The 24528-nt window shown below is 39.2% G+C and overlaps 2 protein-coding genes across 4 annotated transcripts; one reads left to right on the top strand and one right to left on the bottom strand.

The window, feature by feature from the left end:
* pde11al (phosphodiesterase 11a, like) lies at nucleotides 1-15290 on the bottom strand. Of its 3 annotated transcripts, none has more exons than XM_016680695.1 (20): nucleotides 14161-15290; nucleotides 12425-12583; nucleotides 11384-11473; nucleotides 11155-11295; nucleotides 10934-10998; nucleotides 10272-10392; nucleotides 10069-10144; nucleotides 9929-9996; nucleotides 9742-9834; nucleotides 8817-8867; nucleotides 8506-8652; nucleotides 8303-8410; nucleotides 8063-8190; nucleotides 7894-7984; nucleotides 5499-5599; nucleotides 5221-5298; nucleotides 5071-5122; nucleotides 3626-3700; nucleotides 3419-3502; nucleotides 1-2696 (listed from the first exon to the last, which is right to left on the bottom strand). In XM_016680695.1, exons 1-20 carry the CDS (start codon nucleotides 15037-15039, stop codon nucleotides 2373-2375), a joined length of 2931 nt encoding a protein of 976 aa, XP_016536181.1. In that variant the 5' UTR covers nucleotides 15040-15290; the 3' UTR covers nucleotides 1-2372. The 3 variants fall into 3 exon arrangements, with proteins under 3 accessions (XP_016536181.1, XP_016536180.1, XP_007570017.2); XM_016680694.1 differs by having other exon boundaries at nucleotides 5059-5122; nucleotides 14161-15288; XM_007569955.2 differs by having other exon boundaries at nucleotides 5059-5122; nucleotides 8063-8172; nucleotides 14161-15287.
* spmip4 (sperm microtubule inner protein 4) lies at nucleotides 8109-24033 on the top strand. Its single transcript, XM_007569958.2, has 10 exons — nucleotides 8109-8192; nucleotides 18901-19062; nucleotides 19187-19261; nucleotides 19351-19422; nucleotides 19534-19563; nucleotides 19669-19859; nucleotides 20711-20799; nucleotides 20883-21057; nucleotides 21167-21255; nucleotides 21328-24033. The coding sequence occupies exons 3-10, from the start codon at nucleotides 19194-19196 to the stop codon at nucleotides 22162-22164; spliced, it is 1551 nt and encodes a 516-aa protein (XP_007570020.1). The 5' UTR covers nucleotides 8109-8192; nucleotides 18901-19062; nucleotides 19187-19193; the 3' UTR covers nucleotides 22165-24033.
* The last annotated feature ends 495 nt before the right edge of the window (nucleotides 24034-24528 follow it).

Below are 24528 nucleotides of genomic sequence, written 5' to 3'. Positions count from 1 at the left end.
CCTTAAGAAAATAAGCATTTACTTACATAAAATACTGGATAATGCATCAGCTCAGTCATCAGCAGTCCAGTATACCAAATTATTAACAGTACAAACATAGTACAGTTAACTAAAACCTAATCAAGTCAAATTCTCAGGAAAGGTTGTACGTGGAAGATACATTGCAAATGCCAGCAATAATGACAACAGTCATGACGTACTTTTAAGGTAAATTAACTTCCTGATGTTAAGGTGACAATCAATCTGGTCATCACCCCAACACAACCTTCCAGATCTGCCGTCTCTTTATTTTTTTAAATAGCCATTTGGTCCACTAGCTTACTCATAAGTAGGAGTGAACTCAGTTAATATAACAACTAAGCTCAAAGAAAAATGTATTTACTTTGGCATTAAATTATATAACTCAATGCATTTTAAATGACATTGTTTATTAAAAAAAAAAAAAATTGCCAACCACTTGTGGACATGATTGGTATTACACTTCAAGGCACCATCCCACCTTTAGATTTAGAGAATTACATGACACTTTCATTTCAAGCCCTGATTCAGATTGCTGTGGGTATCAGCATAATTGTCACAGTTTTGAACATAAACTCTACTGAGACCTGTTTTATACAAAAAATAAAATCAATTATCACATCTTGGCTTTCCTTTTTTTTAAGCCCCATCCATCAGTTTCCAAATCAAAGGCATTTCAGTCATTCAGATTTCCTCTTCTCTTACATAAATCACATCCTTGTCCTGTTTAGGAAGCTATTTTTAAAGGAGTTGTTTTAAATCCAGCATATGAAAACTCACTAGTTTATAATTTGGATAAAGGTTGCAGCTCAAAGTAGACATTTCAGGCTGTTCTTGCCAACAACAACAGAGCAGCAACACTATAAGATATCAGAACACACAATACCAGTATGACTGCATGCAAAGCAAATCTCTTGTGGCAATCAAAGGCATCAAGATGACATCGAACATGCAGTAACAACGTAACCGGCATGCATTCGCAAACAAAGATATACTCTACATACAAATAAAACAGAAGAATTGTTTTACTTAAGCATCACAGAAATCTTCTGACGGAAAGTGTCAGAGCGAGACTCGGAAACTCAACAAGAAAACAGCAGCAGTTTACATATTGAACTAAAATCAAAAACAGAAAACATCGCTTGCTCCAAATAAATTATTTCATATATTTTGTACAATCTCAAAATGCGTCTCGGAATCATTTGAATTTTCCTGTCTTGACGTTTTGAGGAAAATTTAAAGGTGATGCACAAGCAGTCAACACAATTTTGATTCACTGATCTACAGAGAATTTATGCTGCAAGGCAAGAATGATCACATGCAACTCTGTGAACCAGCCGGCTGTCAAAGAACAATACTGTAAGATCATGCAGGCAAATATTTTTTTTAACTAAAGCAATACAGCCCAGATATGACATTCATGAGCATGATCATGGTTCAGTCTACATTTATGATAGGATTTACAGAGCCCTCCACACTTGCTGACATACCCTGGTAAAGATTCATAAAAATAATTAAATCAAAGTCATCTTTTTGGGTCATTGCATTAATCATACAGTGGTGTCATACTGCATTGACAGCAATGTGGTATGTTCCTCTTCCAAACTCCCTGGAAACCTTGCTAGCATGCATGGCATGATGAATTTATTAAAGCCCAGGGCGTTTTAAGTAAACATCCAGTTGCCTTTACCAATAAACTGAAAATGGGCCATCACTGCATCTTTTAGCAGAATAAATATGCAAACCAAATGACCAAATCAACATCTAAAAGGTCACACTGTGGGGTGAGGAGACGAGAAGACAGCATCAGAAAGGACCGGGGACTCGCGATGATCTAGAGACTGTAGTGTTGACAGCATAGGGTAAAAAAATTATTGTGGTACATTTGATGGTACAAAAATGATTAAAACTGAACATGGGAGTTCTGCAGTTAATACTGTATTTTTCCTAAACTTCCTGTGTTAATTTATGCTGCTGCAGTGAAAGATCCATGTCTTTGAAAACCTCTTTACCAGGGATGCAGATTGGTGTGCAGTTTGCTTTGTGTGACAGTTCACAGTGATTTCTTTTGATGGTTTTAAAGGTTTTTGATCAGGAGAGAGTTTTTACAAATCATACAACTTCAGGACTCTTCTTAGTGAAGTGATGAAATCCCTTCTTTTGTAAGAACACTGCCCTTTAAATAGACTTATGATCAAATGGGGTTCATCCCATTGTTCCTGAGGTTAACACAGTGACGCAGCAGCAGGCTCCGCTGATGAACTCTGCATTTTATTTCACCCTATCAGTTCAGGGGGACGCCTGTGTTAGAAGATAGCAGAAAATTTTATGTTATTTATTACAACCTCCCTGCTTTACTTCTTTCCAGGGACCATTTTGTTGTTTCCTGTGTCGTGACAGGTCTCTTTGTTTGCTCTGTACCTCAAAACCTCTCGGCAATCAGATTTTGACCCAAACTCTGCATTTTTAATCTGGGCAGTTTTCCCTGCTTTCTCTAGAAAATCGCTGGTTTCTGCGTCGTCACTGAACTCGGTATTCTGACCCGGGTCAGTATTCTGGCTGGAGACCGAGGCTCTTCTTGTCTGTTGGTCGGACAAGCAGAGTTCCTGCCACTTCTTTCTGTTCCCATTTATTCCATCCACCATCGGCTTTAACTTCCTGTTCAGCTTCAGCAGCGCCTGAGAGAGACACCAAACAGTTGAGGTCATCTACAGATTTGCATGCGCTTTTATTCATGCACTTACATTTTAAAATGAAGCCCACATTGTTTTTATTGACGTAAATGTCTTGAGCTTTCAAAATGAATAATTTCAATGTATTTTATTGGGATTTCATGATGTGTAGAGCAACATAATGTAGAAGTGTGAACAGGGAAGGAAAGGAATTCGTGGTTTTAATGATTTATTGCAAATAAAAATCTGAAAAGACAAACCTAGAAAAAATGCGTAGAAACAGCTAAAGACCCATCCACCAAAACACAGAGAGAAAGATACAATGTAAAATTTTAGATCAAAGCATGGTTATGTGTTGCAGTGGCCTAGTCAAAGTCCAGACCACCTGAGATTTGAACATTTCTGTGTCCAGATGCTGCCCCGTCATATCTGGTTGAACCTTTCGGTTTCTGGGTGTGCAAAGCTGGCAGAGACCAACCCTGAGAGAATTGAGCTATAACTGCAGTGAATGGTGCTTCTAACATGAATTGACTCAGAAGAGCTGAATACACAATCATTTTAATCATTTTATTTGTAAAAAAATAAATAAATAAATGAGAAAAACACTTCACCATTTTCCTCTACTTTGAGTCGGTTAACCTTATGAAAAGCCAATGTAATACTTAATATTTATACCGTATAAATATTAAATCCCTCTCAACGTGTAGCTTTAGTTGTGGCCGACCTACCTGATAAAGTGGCCTGCAGATCCCATCAATCCATTCGAGCTGTAAGGCAGGCAGCTCGTCTTTGCGATTACGGTCAAAGATGGCCTGCAGGGGAGCAACAACTCTGTCACCCACAACCAGAACCCTCGTCAGAACCATTTCCTCCTGAATGTTTTTAACTCGGAACATCAGAGTGACAGGAAAGACTTTGAAATGTTTCACACTCACTGCTGGTGTTAGCTTCAGCTCCGACCGCTCCCTGTCACCTTGTTCAAAGAACTCGCTTGTTACCAACTCGGCAACCTGCAGACACCAGTGGAAACAATCATTATTTTACTCATGCATTATGCAGCGTTTAAGGAGGGTGTGTATTTAAATTTACTATAAAATGATTAATCTCTTTTGTCGCTGTTTGGTCTTTGTTGTTGTTGCATGTTGTTGTGCTACTCTTAGGAAAGAAACTAAGACTCACAACAACTGATCCAAAAGTCTGGCTTACGTCTAAGCTGTGATATATTCCACCAACAAGATATTTCTGGAAACAACGCTGAATTTAATATTTAACAACGCATAAGACCTGGGATCTCTAAGACTACAGGTTTTAACAAAAATGTGCTCATAAAAGGCATTGATTTTTGGTGGAGTGCATGCAGCAATGAGCTTCAGGCATAATTCTGGCTGAATATATGATCACTCTAATTAGTAGAGCTCATTTAAACTGGTTCATTTCCTGGTGCATGCCTCTTTTTGGCATAGTTGATGCATTTTAGCAGAGTTTATGTTGGGGCTTCTCCAAAAATCAGTGGTAGCATCAAACTGTCTTCATCTGATGCAAACTGCAATTTTTTCAGTTGAAAAGAAATCAACCAGGATTTCCAGGAATAATATAGGAACCAACACAGCATAACATCAACTTAAAACCGCTGGTATACCAGTGTGACTTCACAAGTTTTTACATAAACACGAACTGAGAGGATTAAAGACGTTAAATAAGGATTCATCGAGCTTCATGTTTGGAAGAATCAAGGTTAGACCTTTAGATTTATGCATGAATTAAAATTCAAACGTTTAATTTTGTTGTGAATATTGTTCTTTGATTTCTGAAATTAGCTTTAATGGTCTCTTTTTACAGTGTTTTTTTTCTTTTCATGTATACACACATCACTTCTTGTTAGATTTTGTCCTATTTTTTGGACTTTTGTTGTTAGATTACATCAGTGTCAAACAGGAGGTAGAAACAAGGACCAGGCTGGAAGCTTATTTATGATTCGCCAGTAAATCCAACACTTCTCCGTGTCTGACCAACAGTAAGCAGATTAGCATTCTAAGTGGATTAGAGAAACAACCGGGCTGTGGCACCATCCCAGCAAACTAAACTAACCTAATGAGAGTTTATTAAGAAGTTTTAGGAACCTTGCATGCTTTTCCCCTGGGACGTGGAAGTAAAGGTAAAGAAATAAAAATATTTATTTCTTTTAATTCCCTCTGCTCAGTATGGATTTTGTCGACAGCTTAAATTTACCTCACCCTTAAAGCACAAGTCTCTCATGAGAACTCCTTTTAAATACGTACATAAACTAAAAAAAACATGATTGCATTTTTTTTTTGTCCAGATCACAATTAGGAAATAAGAAATCCCAGCATGCACAGGCGACTCAAACCTGCTTTGATACCTCCCAAGGACGAGTGACAGCGCCCAAATCACATGCAGTCATCAGCATGGATCTGTTGGTTAGGCAGGGATCAGAGACAAAATACATTTTTATCTCATTTTTGTTCTTTAGAGCTTTAGTATCTTTATTTATTACAAATTTATTACAAACCTGAGGACTTCTCTGTGTTCTTCCACTGCCCAGCTGAATTCTCCTGACAAAACATGCTCAAAGAACTTGGTTCTGCGCCTTTTTACATGAAAGAGATAGTCATAAGACGGACAAATCATGCAGAAAATAGAGAGAGATACAAGAAACATGGATATAATTTAAACTATAAAACAGTGTGCTTTATAAGACAGTGCTAAGTAATAAAAACACATATCCAATCTGTCCAAAGATATTTAAATCTAGCTGTAAAGAGGATCAGCTCTGAGAAGGCCACTTACTCAAAGTGCAAAGTAAGGTCTGTGGAGAGAATGGCCTGTTTCAATAGTTGCATCATGTTGCTGTACTCTTTAGAGCTGAGGCTGGCAAAGATGTTGTGTCCCTGCAAAATAAAACACAGTTGCAAGCAGCGGCGGATTTGTACAACCGGCAAAAAATATTCCCCGTTAAATTTGGAGCATCGGTAAAGCCATCGCTCACTGTCAATGAAGCCCCAATTTGCAATTTAATTAGCAATGCGCATGGGCTTTCTCTGTCCATGGCTAAAATAGATCGATGCAGAATACAGCTGGTGATCAAACTGAGGCACCCCTGAGACAAGGCGCAGTGGTTACTGGTGTTGCCTGTCAGCAGTTTGTGTACAACACTGTTCCTTAGGAGAAACTGTGCAAGAGGGACTTTCAGCAATGCCCAGTTGTCTCAATAAATTTCTGATAAATAGCCAGAGACACAGCAAGAGAATATAATTGCTTTTCCTTGCAACATTGTCATGATCTCGAGGGTGTTTTTTTTTTTTCCTGTTCGCATTTTTCCTTGTTGTTGATTTGTTTCCAACTTAGATCTCACTATATATCAGTTGATTCCTTTGTATTTAGTTTATTCTTGAAGTTTAACAATTTTTCAAGACTACTATTTACATTCTCCTCAGCTTCCCGTTTCCTCGCAAGCTGAATCTCACAGCTGGGTTTCATGTCAGACCTGAGGTAGCAGCGTTCCAGGTAAGAAGTTGGGATTTCAACATGGCGACACCTACAAGCAATGTTCGCTGTACCTCTTGCAAAAATCATATTAAGCTTTCCCTCAGCCTGCCTGGTCTGTCTCCTCTCACAGCTGCACCGTGTCCTCAATCAGCCACCTGTCACTTATTACTCATCAAGCACCCCAGTAATTTTTTCTATCCCTGCTAGATTCTCTTGTCACCTCATGGTTCCCTGCTTTTTGCATATCTACCAGATCCCAGTCATATATCCCTTTGCGTCTGCATGTAAGTTATGTGTTTATTTATTAAAGTTCCTTCATTTTATCCAACGACGCTCAACTAGACAGATATATTAAGACTTTTAGTTGTCAAGCATCAGATGATTTGCATATTCATCTGTTAAACTGATTAATTCATCCAAAGAGAGAAATATTTCTTATAATGGTATCTTTTTTTTCTTTTCTTATATTTATGGCAGGAACTTTTATAGGAGTACTGTAATGCACCTCATGAGAAAACTGTTAGCTACCACTACATCTGTCCAGCTGCAATACATCCAAGCTGTTCCACCTTGCACAATCTGAAATATTTAGTTTGAAGTGCAGAGCATTGTTTTTACAACACTATGCTTTGGCTCAAGGCAGGCAGAAATTCAAGTGCAAGAAAATTTAATTCCCACACAAAAATGGTGATAAATTTCAACATTGACTGTAAGTGTATCTAAAATCTATTGATCAGTATTTATGTGCATGCTGCTACTACAACAGTTTTTATCTTAATTGTAGTTGCTTTGCAGTTTTTATTTGGTTGTAATATAGTGTTGATCCTGGAAAAAGATAAAAACTATAACCTTTTTTTTCTTTTTCATCAGCAAAATGAGCACAGTGGTAGAGCAACACCACTTGTGTTGGTCTATCACATAAAATCCCACTAAATGCATTAAAGTTTTGTTGATACTATTTAGCAAAATAAGCATTGCTTGGGGAGTGTGATTTTTATTTGCAAATCGCTGTGTAAAGGTTTCTTCTCCTGGACGTTTTATGAAAATGGTTTAAGACTTCCAGTTATATTCATGTCAATCATAATAAAACCTTACTTTATAAGCTGCAGTCGACAGGATGTTTCCATTATGTCTCTTTCTGCTTGTCTTTCAAAATTAGCTCGCATAATTTTGCTGGCACTATTCATTTTTAGTCTAAAATAAACCAGTTTCATTTTCCAAACTGGCATTTGAATGTATTATCATTTGCTTTTTTTATTATTATTTTACAGCCTGGACACCAACTTTTACACAATATACAAGCAGGTAGACTGCACTGCAATGTGCATAAATGAATATACGAGCTCTCAGTCAAAATGCGATATTAAATTTTTTTGTTCCACACTGTACAAGGGAAACATATAGCACAATGTCTGCAATGAAAGGATGGTTGTCTTTTCTGCTCAGGAAGCTTTTATGCAGTCGGCCTTCATCTCAGAGCTCTGTGGAGATCAAAGCTGCTATAGTCAACCCTTATGGTAGGAATTTATGTTTTATCAAAATGTTACACTCACATATCTTTGTATGAAACGGACAGAATTGTACAGAAAGAGAGAGGCGGCCATTATGTGATTTCCTTTACAACTGCTTAACATAACTAATGTCACCTGTGTCTACAGATCACAGTGAGGAATCTAATCGATATATTCTGCCTGACCTCGCTCTGCAGGATCATGACAGCGTGGTTGAAGTGGTGATGCTCCAGGGTTGCTGACGTCCCATAGAGCAGGGCCAGAGCAGAACCGGTCCTGGAGGAATAACGGATCAGTGGTTCAGTCACTCGTAAGGAACGCGCTCATAACCGTGAAGGGCTTTATGTAGCTCACTTGGCTTGAAATGCATTGTTGGTGCCTCGATGGTCCAAGTCGTGGCACAAGCAGCCGACCATCAGGGCCAGAATCTCTGCATCTGACAGCACGTCCTGGAAAGTGGCGGTCTGCATACAAGTCATTGACTGTGAGTGAAGTTTCAGAACTATTCAGTTTAATCAGTCTTGGTAATACTAGCATGTTGGTATTTTTATAACGTCTTTTAAAAAGCTGAAACCATTTTGTCTAAAAGCTTACTGTGATCATGACAAACATGCACTGCGACACGTTGAAAGCGTGCCTCCAGTTGTGATACGCCACAGTTCGATAGTTCTTCCTCACTGTGAGCAGCCAGCGACACAAAACCTGCAAGAGAGAGAAATGAGCATTTCACACCTCCGTGTACTTCAAAACACGAAACACACGGAAAAAGAAACGCCTTGCAGGGAATGCCGTCTCACTTCATAGTCAATTTTAAACTTTTGAACCACACCGAGTTCCAGAAACATCCTGAGCGACGCCGTGATCATCGCGTCATTGTCCAGCGAAAAATCGTTGAAGTGGAACTCATCGATGCCCAGCTCACTGCTCAGGGGAATCTTTGCAGCCTTCACAGGACAAAGGACAGAGCTGTCAGTCAAACGTTTCCAGAGAACAGCACACTCATCGTTTTAATTAGAATTTTAACCCGCGGTGACTGGCAGGTTTTTATGCTCTCACTACTCCTACTGAATTTATAAATTAATTGAAAAGGATTTAGTTTATGTATTACCTTCAGTCTGTCAACTTCCACCTTGGAGCAGGTAGCATGGTAAGACAACATCTGAAAAAAAAAAACAGACATTTCACAGAAGACTGATTCAAATTCTAATACCACCCCACTGTTTTCATCAACACAAGATTACAGGAAATATTTTTCCACTAATCTTCCGCCTGTCCTACTTATCTCCTTACGTCCGGATCAGATCGGCGCTTTTCAATTTTGGTCACATTCTTTTGTGAACTAACTTGTAAAATGTCTCCACCTGGTAATTAAAGAGACGGCAGTGAAAAAGTGAGGCTGATCCGGCAGTGTGTTGTCTTTGACACCAGTTAAGCAGAGAGGGTGATGATGTATTTATTGTGAATTATTGAGAGCAGCTGAAATATTTATTGAGGAGAAGGAGAACCATGTTTTTCTGAGGATAATTTTGACTGCTCAGGTTAGATACTGGACAATGGAGCAGAACCGGCTGAGAATTAATGTTAACAGCCTCCGTGGTGGTACCATACTTATTTAGTACCATACTAAATAAAAGGAAAATACATTTCACTAGTTAGGAAATTTGATGAGTATGTAACAAGGTAAACTAGCTGTAAAGGTTTAAACGAGAAGATTTTGCTTTTTGTCACTTACTACTTCAGATTGTCTAATTTCAAAGTTAGACAAGGATTGCTCGGGTTGCATAGAGCCATGAAAACCTGTGATAACCTTTTTCTTTCTCAATGTCACTTAGCTGACAGAAGAAATAGTTATCATACCTGTAGAATCAAACATAGAATCTGTCTGACATTAAACAGGCTAAAAGATCTCGTAAAGCAATCCAAAAACTGAAACAATAGCAGGCTGTAAGAAGGCAATATTTCATGGAGCAGGATTTGTAGTTGTATTATGGGGAGTGAAAAAAAAAGAGGACTGAATCAATTAATTTGCTCACATCCAATGCTACAGACTGCTTGGCCCATGTCTTCTTAACTTGATTGTACATCATAGTATTGTTGATTCCAAGTCCACAGAATATCACAAATGCCTGTAAAAAAAAAAACAAACAAGAGAAATTTAATATTAATACCTTAAGCAATATAAGTAACACACAAACAAAAGGTATTAGTGCTTAAACTGACCTCAAACAGTCTCTGATCTGCATCATTAAATGTCTTCCTGTCCAGGCGGTTCAGGATTTGTGCAACACCTTAGCAAAGTACACATTAAGAGCAGCAAAAGCAGAGTTTCCAAAAAATATAAAAAGTCTTGTTCAACCTACCGATTATCTGGTGAGTTCTGTTCCAGATCGGGACGCATAACACAGACCTGATGTGAAAACCCGATGCCTGATCTGCCTTGAAATGCAGGAAACAGAATAATTTCAGAATCCTTTTCAAGTTGATTCAAATATGGCTCCACATTGTTATGGGTTTTAAACAGAAGCGTCCAACTGGAGGTGTTAATACACAACTTTGTCCAAACCTCAGTGTCAAAGCGTGGATCCTGACAAACGTCACTGATGTTAACAGGCAGCCCTGTGGAAGCCACCAGCTCAGCGATGCTGTTGTTGATGAGCCAGTCAGAGCAGGATAACTTCTCCATGCTGATTTAGCGAATTAAGAGAAAAAAAAAGAAGGAAGTACAACCGTGACTATTTAAAGTTGGGATTTTCATGGGTTGTCCCTATTTACAAATTGGTTGACTTCATGGGTTCAATCCCCATACTGACCAATTGAAACATAAAGGCTTTCAGAAAATCAACACTTCAAAATAGTAGAAGGCTTTAAATCAAATCATTGCGCACATTGATTTTGAAAAACATTAGAATATGAGCACTTTTCTCAAAATTTCACTGTGGTAAGATCATGTAAGTTTTTCTTTAAATCGATAAAAACTCAATATGTATGGCTGATTAGCTCAGAGCGTGGTGTAAATAATGCTGAGGTTTTCTGAACACCATTGATTGCAGTGGATTTTCTTTAGGCATATCAGAGGAAAAGCAAATGCAAGCAATTGCTTTAGAATTCCTATAAAATACATTAAATTTTATGATTATATTTTTTAAAATGTTCATAATTTGGGGATATTCAAGGAGTACGAGCACTTTAATTTGCCGTGCTCGTTATGCATCCCTGCTTGTTCACCTGATGTCTCTGTCCATGTTGCACAAAGGAGACATCAGTTCAAATGTCTTGGAGAACTTCACCACCTACAGAGAAAGTACGAATCAGTACACATTCTGCTTGGGAACAAAGTTACGAAGCGTTTTACACAATTCACTTTAGAAGTTAAAATAAATATCGGAGAGGAGAGAATCCAGGAGAGGTAAGAAGAATCAGCAGAATCCACTAAACGGGAGTCTCACGGGTGAGTCGATATCCTCTAGGAGAAGTACCGAGCAGCGTTCGCACTGCAGCAGCGTCAGCGCTCTCTGCATGATCTTCCTGACGATCTTCTCCAGGTCGGTCTGCTCCTCAAACAGGTCGTTGACCACCTCCAACAACGCCTGTGGCAACAGCAACCCCATGCAGCTCTTTACTCCCCGTAGAAAGATCCGGCAGGCTCTGATAATCTAACTCCTTCAAACATCTCACCCTGCTCCGTTCGTACTCCTTGCGAGACTCCGAAAACAACTTGGCATTGGAAATCGATATTCCACAGAATGGCAGATACATCTGCAACACCTAAGAAAAAGGAGCAGTACAAGTAGTGAAAGACATTTATGGCTCATTTCTGTGATAATTTAAAGGGCATCATACTGGTTGAGAGGAGCAGAATGAGCATGTGGTGGTGTTGGTGGAAAGCCGGGATGGCGTCAGCTTTATCTCGGCACAAATAGTCCCTGTTAATGAAGTATTGAATTAGTCTTTAGCCCTTCAATGTCTTCATGCGCCGGCAGATCGAGACTGCTTCCCTTCCTTTTTGTCAATAAAAGTTGATTATGAGAATTAATTGTGGTAATCTTTAATATTCACATTTAAAAGTGCTATTTTTATAAAAGCCTAAATGACAAGAAAAAATAATAATTTGAGTGTAAAGTTGATCAATTTGATTGCAGAAAACTTTATTCTGCCACCTAGAGGACACATCAAGTACTTCAGCATTTCTTTATCTGGTATTTATTTTCTTATTGACTTTTTCAGTTGTTTTAAAAACAAGTATTCTATGGACTTTAGCTGAAATAACAAGAAATTTAAAAAAAAGCAAGGTAAATATTAATAATTGCTAACCAGCAAACTGGGAGACTGAGGGGAAAAAACACGTGTGAGCTGTAAAAAGATATAACGCATTCGTTTTCTACAAACCAATTTTATCTTAATTGCTAAGGGAACAATTCAGAAAACGAAAACAGAAACTATGTCTCCTAAATGTGTGTGTTTATTGCGCTACTGAACACATTTAACGCTCCACGCTTGAGTAAAAGGTTGACCTTTTCTCTTATTTTTCCTGGTATTTTGCTTCACATGGAACAATTTGCTCCTCTCTGAAGCCATTAAGACGATTTAGAGTACAAACACTTCAGTTGCACATTCACTCTCTCTAAAATGCACTTAGTAGCACAAACCACAAAAGGGATTTTACAAATGACAAATTGCCTCCGCATTTTTTTTTCCTCCAGCACAATAGAGCTTCACCTTTTCATCGTCCTCTGTAAATGGGTTGCCCATTGGATTTTTGTTAATAGCTTGCACAACACCAATGACTTCTCCATCACTGTTGCAGATGGCCATGCAGAGGATGGTCTGAGTCTTGTAGCCGGTTAACTTGTCAATCTCGTCGCTGAAGCGGTGGTCCTGGAATTTGGGGGTGGGGGGAGGTGGTGGTATGCAAACAAACATTACACATCTATCAGCTCTCACAAAGTCCCTCGTTTAAAACAAAAACATTGCACAATTTTTATCTCCAGCTCTGCAAGAAGCAAAATGTTTTCATGTCGAAGTTAACAGTAACCTTTGCTGGGGCGCACAAATGCAGGAATATTCTGCAGGGGGATCCACATCATCAAGTTGCCTCAGCAGGTCCAGCAGCCCAGGGCCATGAGATAATGATGCTGCACGCGAGGCGAGATCTGTCCAGGGAGAAGCTCCTACAATTGTCTGCCGTTTCCTCAATGAAAACTTTAATGGGGATTTGTTTGCAAAAGAAAGTAACTGCTCCGAGGAGTTTCATTCTCGTACAGCACTTGGTGTGCAATGTCCTGCAAAAGTGTCCATGCCTTTTGAACTAATCAAACAACGATTATATTGTATTTTAGTGGGATTTTATGTGCCAAATGCATTTCACATGTTTAAGAGATAAAAATATGGAAAGTGTTATATGCATTTGTGTTCCACCCAAACCCAAGTTGAAACTTGTTGAGCCATCTATTCAGCTCTTTGCTACATTTCTATCAGCTTTGCTCATCTGGAAACTTTTTTTGTCTTTGCAAAATAGTTCAAGCTTCATCAGAGTGCATGAAGACAACTGTGAATATCAGGTATTGCCTCAGATTCTCATTTGCTTTTCTTTTTTTTTCAGGGTTGTCCTGTTTTTTTAAACTGGTAAAACTAAATGATCTCCACAGCATACTGCTGCCATTGCCTTGTTTCAACATGGTAAATCTTTAGTGCTGCGGCTGTAGTGTCTTTGCACAGAAATTGGTATTTTGTGCTTATTCATTGTTGCAAAATAGCCTTGACAGAACAGCTGGAATTAGGTGACTAAATTCCCCACACATGGACAATATTTACTACTTTACTACCACATTTTTCAGATTAGTCTTTGCAAAGAAAAAATAAAAAAATATCTATAAATTTACTTCCATTTCAAAGTTATCTGCTACGCTACTTTGTGTTGGTTAACTGCGTGGAGCACTAAACAGAGACAAATAGGAACATTTAAAATAAACAGGTTAAAAATGTAGGTTTGAAGGAGCACCTTTTATGAGTTGTGGGGTTAATTGTGAATCCTCTCTTAAAAACACTCAACCATGCTGTCTATGGGAGGTCAGGGCATTGTTGTCTTGCCAGTTGAGATGTGAACATCGCAATTTTATGTTTCTCTTGCGCCATATTTTATATTTACATTTCTACTCAGGTTTGAGGAAAAATGAATGAGTACGAATTCAAAAAAAAAACAACTTTACTTTTTTTTATTTTCTCTTTCTTTGTTATACTATGCATTGTGGTGAAATGTGGCAGAAGGTGCATCAATTTGCCAAGCCTGATACAACGACACATTTATCTTCAATAATTAGGGGTTTGGGTTTCTGTCAGGGCCGGCCCAAGGCATAAGCAAACTAAGCGCCCGCTTAGGGACCCGGGGCTGCTAGGGGACCTCATAAGTAGAACTGATTTTTTTTTTTCTTTTTACAATAATTTCTGTCCTTTACCTCGTATGCATTAGAGATGTTGACGGTCTCCCCATGCTCTGCCACATAGCCAATGATTCCTTTCCCCCACGGCACTTGCACTTCATTGGAGTTCAGAGTGCTGGACGAGGGTCTGACCGTGGTGCCTGAGTGCACATCGAAGAACTTTGACACCAGCGTCCTCTTGTGAGCGGGTCCCTCCACGAGAAAGAGCGAGCACCTGTCCGCATCCACCAGGATGCACACGTTGATCAGGATTTTATAGCTCAGGTTCGTCAGGTCCAGCTCGTTGGAGATGTCCTTCACCAGCTCCAGGAAGAACTCCCTCTCGTTGGTCTCTTTGAGTCTGTACTTGTAGTCGATGGCGCTGGACGCGTACTGGGGGACGTTGACTCTGGACTCCAGCAGCGCGCTCAGGATGTGCGCGGTGGTCGGAGGCAGCGAGCTGGCTTTGCGCAGGAGCGCACGGCGCCTCATGCTCGACTGGGACTCGTGCTCGCTCAGGCTCACATGCTCGTCGTATGTGCGGTGCGCGGTTGTGGCTTTGGAGCGGGCGAAGTTCCGCCGCAGCTCCATGTGAGACGACCTGCGCCGGAGTGCATCGGCGCTGCTCGGCCAGAGCGGGTCCGTGGCGGCGGCGGCGGCGGCGGCGGCGCGCCTCTCCTCGGATGCGGACACTTTGGACGGCTGGTGCTCCTTCAGCCACCTGCTCACCTGATCGCATTTGGCTCTCCGGACCAGATACTCCTCGAACAGATCCGGGTGGCTGTCCAAAAACGCCTCTACATCCGTGAAGTCGAAGGCTGTCATGTTGACAGCGGAAAGAAAGAGTGCAAAAGTAGAGGAGTTTTTGAGCAGGTAAAAGAAACGAGACGGAGACAGCCAAGAAACTGTACTCATCCATCCATTCCCATCATCGTCTAATCCAGCCTCCCAAACTCTCTCCTAAAATACCAACAGTGGTCATCAAACACATTCATTTTTTTTCTTTTTTTTTTGCTGAGACCGACCTGGGACACTGCTGAGAAACATCTGTCAGTCAAAGCCTGAGTTGCGTCTGTGGTGGATTCCAGTGGAGTAAGTGTGCAGAGGTGTAGAAAAATGCGGCGTCTATATATTATTCCTAGTAACTGAAAAAAAAATGCAGAGCAGCGCTTTGCTCTCTCTCTCTCTCTCTCTCTCTCTCCCTCTCTCTCTCTCTCTTTCTCTCTTCATTGTGTGTCACCAGAGAGAGAGAGCAGCAGAGCTTAAACTGTGGCTGTAATTTTTCAGATAGACTGACAAGAAATCAATAAGCAACTTCACACATACAGCCAGAGTTAAATTGATGGATGTACATAAAAAGCATAATGATTTGTTAGAATGTCCTATTCAAAGTTCAAACATAAATTTGATGATTCCTTAGTTCTATTTCTAGAGGAAGAGAGGGAGAACACTTTCCAAGATGTATCAGCAGGAAACCAGTTTTGATATTATCAAATTGTGTGTGTGTGTGCGTGCGTGTGTGTGTGTGTACGATTGTGGGGAACATACCCGAGAAAATGTGAGCTTTGTCATGTTTCAGATTTGATTTGTTGCATTTGCCATATGTGATCTCCCTTCAAGTTGTGGTTTTGTGATAGGCAGACTTACAAAAAAAAAAAAAAAAACATACCTCCTGCTGCAGTTTTGCTCACTACACCACCTTCTTGGAAACATGTCATGCAAAAAAGCAAATGGCAAATTTCTGATTAGAAGAATCCCATGATGTCACATTTGAAAATCACACATGAAAACCATGTATCGCTCGTGGCACACACATGTTCACGTCTTTCAGAATGAAAGAATCCACATGTGTGCATGTGGACTTGGAACATGTGCATCACATGTTTCCACGTTTGCAGATGGACTGCTCCAGGCAGTCACACAATGTGTAACATCGAACAAAATATTTGATCACATGTGAGAAATGGGAACCATGTGTGAATACATGTGAAATTCATTGGATTTTTCTCCCGGGGAGATAAAAAAATAAAAATTAAAATTAAAACCACAACAAAGAATATTGTTAGCAGATAGATAGATAGATAGATAGATAGATAGATAGATAGATAGATAGAGAGTCTGTACACTGTCTCCTTTTGCCTTATGAACAGCTCTGAATAACTCAAGGGCGCTTAGCTTCCTTGGGTAATGTAACTGCATAACATAAAAATAAATATGAGAACATTGATGCTCGCAGCTTGAAAAACTTTGCTTTCATAGGATTGATTGGCCTGGGAAAAAAAATCATTTCAAATATTTAGTAGAAGCAAAAAGAATGAGTGTTTAACCTTGGAGCTACACACACACACATTCATACAAACACCTACGCACCCTCTGTACCTCTGTGATATTGGAAGTAGGTTTTTTTTTCTTCCCTTTAAAAAAAAAACCCATGAAATTAAAATGAATAATAATACAAAGAACATTTTTCAGAGCTGTGAGCTTTGAGGTCCAAGTTCACATGTTGTGCTTTCATTCCTTCTCTGGCATAAAAGAAACATCAGAAACGTCTGCAAAACTGCTTTTAGGAGGCCTGCAGTCCACTGACAAGGCAGGAAGAGACAGTCAGCTAGGGCTTGATGCCAGCAGCGTCCCTAACAGTGAAAGGATAATGTTTGGAAATAATTTTCACACAGAGAATATCATTCTAAGAGATTTTTTTTGTTGTTGTTGTTCAAACCAATTTCACACGAGGAGTCTGTTGTAGAGAATGTTTTTTGCGTTGATTGCAAGAAAAGTTGAAGGATCCTTTACTTCCTTTTGTGTCCTGCTGCCATTTTTTTATATTTATTCTGTGCTAACATTCAAATGGATTTGCTTTTGAACAAAGTGCAAGAATTTAAGAGGTACAACAAATCTGGGGCTAAGGGTGTAGTTAGAAATTTTTAAGTAGCTGACAGGTTGATTAATTTTTAAAAGTTATTTCAGTCAATTAAGTGAATGACAAATGTTACACGCATGATTTAATTTTTTTTTAAATTAAATTAAGAAAGTCATCTGTATAAAATGACTTTTTTGTATTTCTTTTCATAATTGTAGATCTGTAACATGTCACACAAATCACAAAATTAAGTGATATGCAAGGCTGGGAAAGTACTTTTTTTACAGCTTTGGAACTGTTGTTAACTTTACAAGTTAGCTGTCTGATTAGGTTAAATTTCTCTGTTATAAATGTTGTTGGGGTGAACACCAGCTTCCTTCTGCACAACGACTTGATATTGGGGAAATCACTGCAAGCTTTGCAGCATTTGTAAAGCCACAGCGTGAACTGTAATCCGTACAGCGACGGCTCTGCTCAGGCAGAGCGAGGTAATTGGTTACCGGACTTAAGCTTATGGGCTCCTTGATAGGGCTTGGGCGCGTTGCAAAGACTTTAGACAAGGTCTCCTGAGGATCCCAATTAAAAAGCAGAATGCAGAATATGGGTTTTGTAAGACTGAGAAAGGAGATGAGTTCTGGTGCTTTGGAAAGCAGTCCGTGCCTTGTCAAGAAATAGAGAGAGAGAGAGAGAGAGAGAGAGCAAGAGAGGGAGAGAGAGAGAGAGAGAGAGAGAGAAAATTGCATTGATTTTACGTGTCAGTAGAGTTTTCAGGTTTTTTATTATTTAATGAGAAAAGACATGAAAGAGGTGTTTTGCTCATTTTAGAGGATCTAAAATACATGTTTTGTCATCTGAAACTGGATTCTTTCTTTCTTTGTGCAAATTCCACAAAATCTCACAAATGAACCATTCCACTATGCATACATTAAAGGCTCTGCCAACACAAATCGACCAAACTATTTTTTATGTATTAAAATCCCCCTACTGTTGAGTACTTAGTATTTGCGTACAGCATGGTTAATGGGTTTTTTTTGTTGTTGTTGTTTGTTTGTTTTACTTCAGTAGATAAAAGAGGTACAACAATGATATAGGTGTTTGTTTTAGTTGATGTCTAAAATAGGGTTTGCATTTTTACTTAATTCCCATAATTTGACCTATTTAAGTCAAATGTTAAAGTGCTAAACATTTTTCTGAAGAAAATATTATTTATTTATTTATTTATAACTTAGGGTTCAATTAAGGGCTTTCTCAGACCAACATTCGTGTCTGAATTGAGTCTGCAGTAACTACTTTACGTTAAAAGCAAGAAAGAACGTTCAGACAGACTGACAGAATAGCTCAGATCTCAACATCAGTCCAAGAAAAAAACAAGAATTTTAGCATGATAAACTGTTTTGAGAACAAAGTAATTTCTACTGACAGGGCTTTTAATTATATTTTGGCTTTCAGTAAGCCACTTTGGAGGTCTCTGCCTCAGCCTCTCCCATGTTGCCTCTGAAACGTGACTCCTGAAACTCAACACCAGCTTGGATCCGGTGTCAGTGTCTGGTTGGATCCAGCTACATTTTCATTCCACCTTATGTTTAGTTGTATGAGTGCACCAAGCTGTGAACATGTAATATTATCACATCCACACTTGATGAGTGGAAGATGGACATCCTGGGCAGTGATTGCCCACTGCTACAAAAGCAGGAGCTCGGTAGGAAGCGTCCACACAACCTGATCCCTGAATTACAGAGACTAAAAAAAAAAAAAAAACATGAAGTTTATACAGCAAATTTTACTTCCTTACTTCAAAACTGAAACGTCGTGAGATATTCGAGTTCGTAGAAGACATTTGCGGTAACGGTTTGTGTGGATGGATTTGGTGTCAGCCAGATTTTAACCTATTGTTTACTACCGCACTATCTTTCCAGGTGGCCACAGAAATTTAAACCCGCCTCTGGTCACAAGCAAAGAGGATGAAGTCGGGTCTAGTCCAGATCAGTCTAACTCAGCTCTAAGACTCATTTTGGAGAAGACATCTAAGACAGGAGGATTCAAAATAAAAAACTTTAAGAAGTACAACTTTCTGGGAGGTAAGCGAATATGACTGCACCTTATTTTTCATGCTTAAAGCACTTCCATTGTTGTTCTCTTCTAAAACATGGTTTGAATCCCAAAACGCATACAACTCATTACAAGTAAAACCCTTCTCTTCAGCTGCCACATGAAGCCAAAGTCATCTTCTGGCGTCAATGGAGTTCCTGCCTGGGGGTACGGAGGGACAATACCTGAGTAGGTTTAGGTTCGATCAATACAGGAAGACGCTAACAGAATCACTGGCCGCTGTGGCGTATTGATTCTCTGTGGTTTTATGTCTGCAGACACATCAGCACTCAAACGTGCCACACCAGTGCTGTCAGAAGAAAAAGCAACGTGCGCCTCAGTGACCAACTGTGAGTTGTCGTTCAGTTGTCATGGACAAACTGATTAGAAAATTTCAATAAATACAATGGAGTTTCTGACCATGTCAGAAAAAGTTTGTATTTTTTATTTTTTTTAACCAGCATCCCAAAACCAACTGATATAAATTTATTGTGAGTATATTTTATCTAGAAGGCCATGCTTGAGTTTTACACTTCTTCTCACACCTTTTTCTAGGTAAACTGTGTATTTACTCTTGATTATCTATTCTTTCACAGCGAGAGAACGATAAAGACTGCTACGCTGAAAGAGCATCCTTATTCGTCGCACATTTCTCGATTTGCCATGTTCCCCTCGTTCCTCTCCCCGGATGACCCGGAGAGGGGAGTCAGAGCGGCTTCACAGAGATTCATAAACCCTCTCGTTCCAAACAAGCCTCCTGACGTCTCTTTGCTCAGCAAAACTATAGGTGAGATATTGTTGTTATACATTCTTTCTTTTTTATATTTAATACATACATGCACGGGTGGATCTGTCAGGATTTGTATGTTTATGTGCTTTAGTTTCTCCCTGATCATTCCTGGGTCATTTATTGTTGTTGTTTTTCTGGAGTTTAGTGTTTTCCTAATTGGATTCATCTTTTTAGTTCAGCTTCCTCAATGTTAATTGATCTACTTCCCCAGCCGCCCTGCATCCCTGCGATAAGACTCAACTGGTTTCAATGTCACACTTCAGTCGCCTCAGTTTTTAAGTCTCCTGTTTTTGTTTTTCTTTCTTTGCTGGCTTCCTTCTCTTCCATCCACTCTAAGTTCCTTGTCTCACTTTTGCCTTTTGTCCAGCTGTGAGTTTTGTTATAATTTAAGATTAAATTGTAGAAACTCACTGAGTTAGTCACATTGTCGAACACCGACCTTGACAAGTTAATGAAAACTTAGACATGGTTTGAAGACAATCACACAACTGCAACAAACAGATCAAGTGAAAAATTAAGATATAACTTGGTCATTTGTGTTTTTTTCTACCGAAAATGTAAAACAAGGAATTAAAATTGGAAAAAAAGAATAATAATAATTGAAACTATTTACGAGCGGGGATTATATTAAGATACCCCAACGTAGTCCCACATAAAATAGTTAAAGTCACATACAAGTGATTTGAAGAAGGATTTACCTTGCTCAAACTTCAGGTGTGTCTTAGTGTGTGCTTCTGACTGTGAAATTATGAGACAACATCATATAGAGGGACCTGTGGTCTTTGAATAGACAGGTGCCTCATTGCTGACTGTTAGTTCATTTCATCCCACTCTGTCTACGGCCACAGGAGGTCCATACCGACATGAGATCTTGGAAAACCCTGTTAAATCTAGGAAAATGGCCGTTTCATGGACAGGAGAAAATGGATTTTTGGATGTGAGCATTTAGCATATTTTTTGCTCAATAATAATAGCAAATACAAAGAAGTCAAAACTTACCCTCCGTCATTTTTACACCAGCATTCGAAACCGGTAAAAGGGGAGACACAGATTTTCTACCCAGCTCCTCCGAAGACAATACTGCCCAACCCAAAACTCCGACAATGGGATCTGTCGTTATCAGAGCGCACAAGCAACATTCTGAGAAACCTGGAGAGGGAACTCTGGATCACGTCTTACCAGATGGACTTCACTGGTGAGAAGCCAGCAGGATTTTCATTAGAAATTTGGATGCACATCAACATAGATTTGAATTTTAGCATTTTCTGAAGCTTCAAGTGACCAAGTGATTTAAATGTTTGCAGGATCAGGGCCTGCAAACCCTTTAAAGACCGATGATTTCAAGGAGAAAATAAGCACTCTCACTGGGATTAATTCACGCTCCGCACCTCTGGTAAACCACATTTTACAATTTTGTCAGTCATGTGTAGAACTGAAATGCTGATGCTTGTTTTTTTTCTTACAGAGAGAATCGTCCTGTCCTGTGTTTGTTCCATCAAAACCCAAAGCAGGACGTAGACAAAGACTGCAGACAAAACGGAGTGACAGCCCCAATTTTGCTGGTCTCCAAATGTCAAATGTAAATCAAAGCACTGCTCCATCTTACATATACCAAAAACAGCCCCAAGAGCTTATGGCTACTTATAACAAAGCAACAGATACGAGCCAAATGGGTCACAGTCAATCAGAGTCCGAAACGGGCTTTACAGACCTGCAGCATACCGATCCATCCCTGGAGATCTTACAGGAAAGGGCTGTTGATCATGGCAGAGAAAGGGAAAACCGCAAAATTCGATTCGACGAAAGTCTAATGCAAGAATCTGAATCAAAGAGCAACGAAGGCACCACCGTTCACCTCTCAAACACACAATGTAACCTGAGCGGCGAGTCTTCTTTCCAACGAGAGGCAAAAGTAAAGATGGAGACAAACTCAACGGAGCTGCAAAAAGAAGATCCACAAATCAAAAAGCAGCCTCTCAGAGTCGGATATCCACTTGGGTCCGAATTACACGATGCATTATCAAATAAAGAGGACAAAAAGACAAAAGGCAGCGGGCTGCGAAGCTCTCGTCCTAATGTCTCTATCCTGCCGAGGCGTTCTGTCTTTTCGGGTACAGAGGCTGCAGGTAGGACAGGCACAACCCTCACCCTTCTAGACCTCCAAAACTCATTCAGCAAGTCAGAGGCACATCGAAGATTCAACAACTCCATCACACATGCTGCTGTGGACCTGAGGGACAATGTAGTCACTGGGAAAAGACACAACTTTTATGGGATTAACTGCAACCATATTCATGGGTGAATATGAACATTGACTTTCCAGCTAATGGCAAATAATATTTTCAGATGGACTTGAACTGGCAGCAGCTCACTCAGTCACAATTTTTTTTATTTTATTTTATTTTATTTTTTTGTGAGTCAAATGCTTGTTGCAAACTCTGTTTTTAGTAATTATACATGGTTGTTCTGAATATGTTTAGTAAAAGACAGACTTTTCATTACATCTGGAAATTAGATGGGTGAAAAAAGCAGCTGCACTAAGTGCAATACTAGTTGTCCTCTACAACTGCCTTTAAATAACGTGAACAATTTATCACCTAGCAACAAGCTTTGCAAAACTACAGCCTTTTGTATTTGAAAAAGGGTCTTGTCAATGACTCAGTTATGTTGACACAGAAATATTTTGATCTAGTTTGTATCTTCATAATATAACATCTTTATGCCCTGCTGGATGGCAAACCGCATGTCTAATGTCACTTTTTAATGATACTTTGAAAAAAAAAAACATTTTTTTTCTTTTTTTTTTGTATAGTGATCTAACAAGTCCGTCTATTTTTCTATCACCACTGATAAGTTTCACATTAAGATGCTCCCACTGTCGTGTTTCAGTGTAGGAGTGGAGTGCATCCACAACTTGCATAACAAAATCATCCCCACATCATTATGGTTCCACCTCTGTGCTTCACTCTGGGTATTTTGCTGCTTCTTTGCAATTTCTTTGAAATTCATCTCCTCAGCATAATTCTGTGCCCTTTTTTGTTTTAATTTGTCTGCAGTTCTGTCATGTTTTTTTCTGTATTTGGGTGATTGGATGAACACGCCCTGAGACATAGCTCTAGCTTTGAAACATTGCTTTATGGCCTCATGCTTTTAATTTCTTAACGGTCTGGTCTTTATGATGCTGTTTGGTCACTAATAAATCACTGATTTACACACTTGCTCCTCCCTAATGAAAAAATAAAACCCGCATTCCACAATGCCAAAAATAAAAACCCTGGCCTTCTTCTTACAAGTTAGCTTTTTTTTTGCAACAACTCAACTAATGCTTCATTTAGTGAAATCTTAAAACAAAGCTAAGTACATTCATGATGTTTTACCGTCTCTATAATTCTTAACAGTCGATACAGAACATCTTTACTCATACTGAGGTTAAATGACACACAGCTGAACCCTATGTGGGGTTCTAAGGAAAGAAATAAAAAGAAATGTTTTTCTTGTACTTCACAAATGTGCACGTTTTTGTGCTGCTTTGTCAGATAAAATCGGAAGTAAATAAATTCACGTTCGAGAGTGTAACATGCACTTCCTTCTATAGGAATCCTCATAGAATGTTTCTACTTTCAACACTGAATGTTGGAAAAGCACTAAGTCCATTAAGATGAACAGATGTCTTCATGGTTCCAACAAATAGCCATTTAACGTGGATGAAAAGAAATAAATGAACAAGATTAAGTTTTTTCTAAGTCAAACCGAGTGGACCTCAGAGAGCTGTGCTGTGCTGCATTCCTCTGTTATGAAATTCAGCTCTTTGAGCTACAGGTGCTGCAGCAACCTTCAAACTCGTTATAAAAAGAAAGTGTGAGAAGCAAAAAATGTGCTCCTTTGCTCTTAATCTGTTGCAGCTAAGCAGACTCACGTAAAAGCCTTTTATTTATTTATTTTTTGTCTATAGCAGATAGTCCTTGAGAATCAAAGCCTGCAGCCAGGAGTGATAGAAAAAGCTCCCTTATTATTTTCATAAAGACTTCTAGAAGAAATACAACAGAATTCGAAGCAAAGTGAACATGTTTTGATGATGACAGCAAGCAGGTCTGGTTATGTAGCCTTTGAAGAGGAGAGACACTTAAGCCTTGTCTTGCTGAATTGTCTTGGTATGTCTACTTTTGTACATCAAGAGAAAATAAATCAAATAAGACACATTCTTGATTAAATCTGCGGTGTGTTTGTTTGTTTTTTCTTTTTTTAAAAAGGAGTGGTGGGGGGGGACTAGATTTGTAATTCAGATGTTTCTGGTCATAAGACACCCGAACCTTTCATTTCCTTAATGGTTGGTTGGCTTTTAATTATAATCTTGGCGTTTGGAATTTCTGAAAGGTTGCAAATCGTTCATTTATCCAGCAGGTGGCAGCACAGGATAACCTCCTGTTGCTCCTGCAATTCTGAAATAGTTTTTGTCGCACTCAGCTAGTTTGGTTTAACATAATGTTTGACAAAATTAAACTAGAAATAGACAAGGAAATTAGTAGCAGTAGAAGCAGTAGCATCATTGTTGTTTTTGTTGTTGTATTTAACATCTAATAGCTTACATATAAAGCATATTTTTACTGTATAAATCTATCCAGTATGAAATGACAAATAAGACGACGAGTAAAATAATTTGGCTTTT

Source organism: Poecilia formosa, unplaced genomic scaffold (genome assembly GCF_000485575.1).
Source record: "Poecilia formosa unplaced genomic scaffold, Poecilia_formosa-5.1.2 Scaffold253, whole genome shotgun sequence".
Classification (NCBI taxonomy): domain Eukaryota; kingdom Metazoa; phylum Chordata; class Actinopteri; order Cyprinodontiformes; family Poeciliidae; genus Poecilia; species Poecilia formosa.
This window is presented reverse-complemented; position numbering and strand designations above follow the sequence as displayed.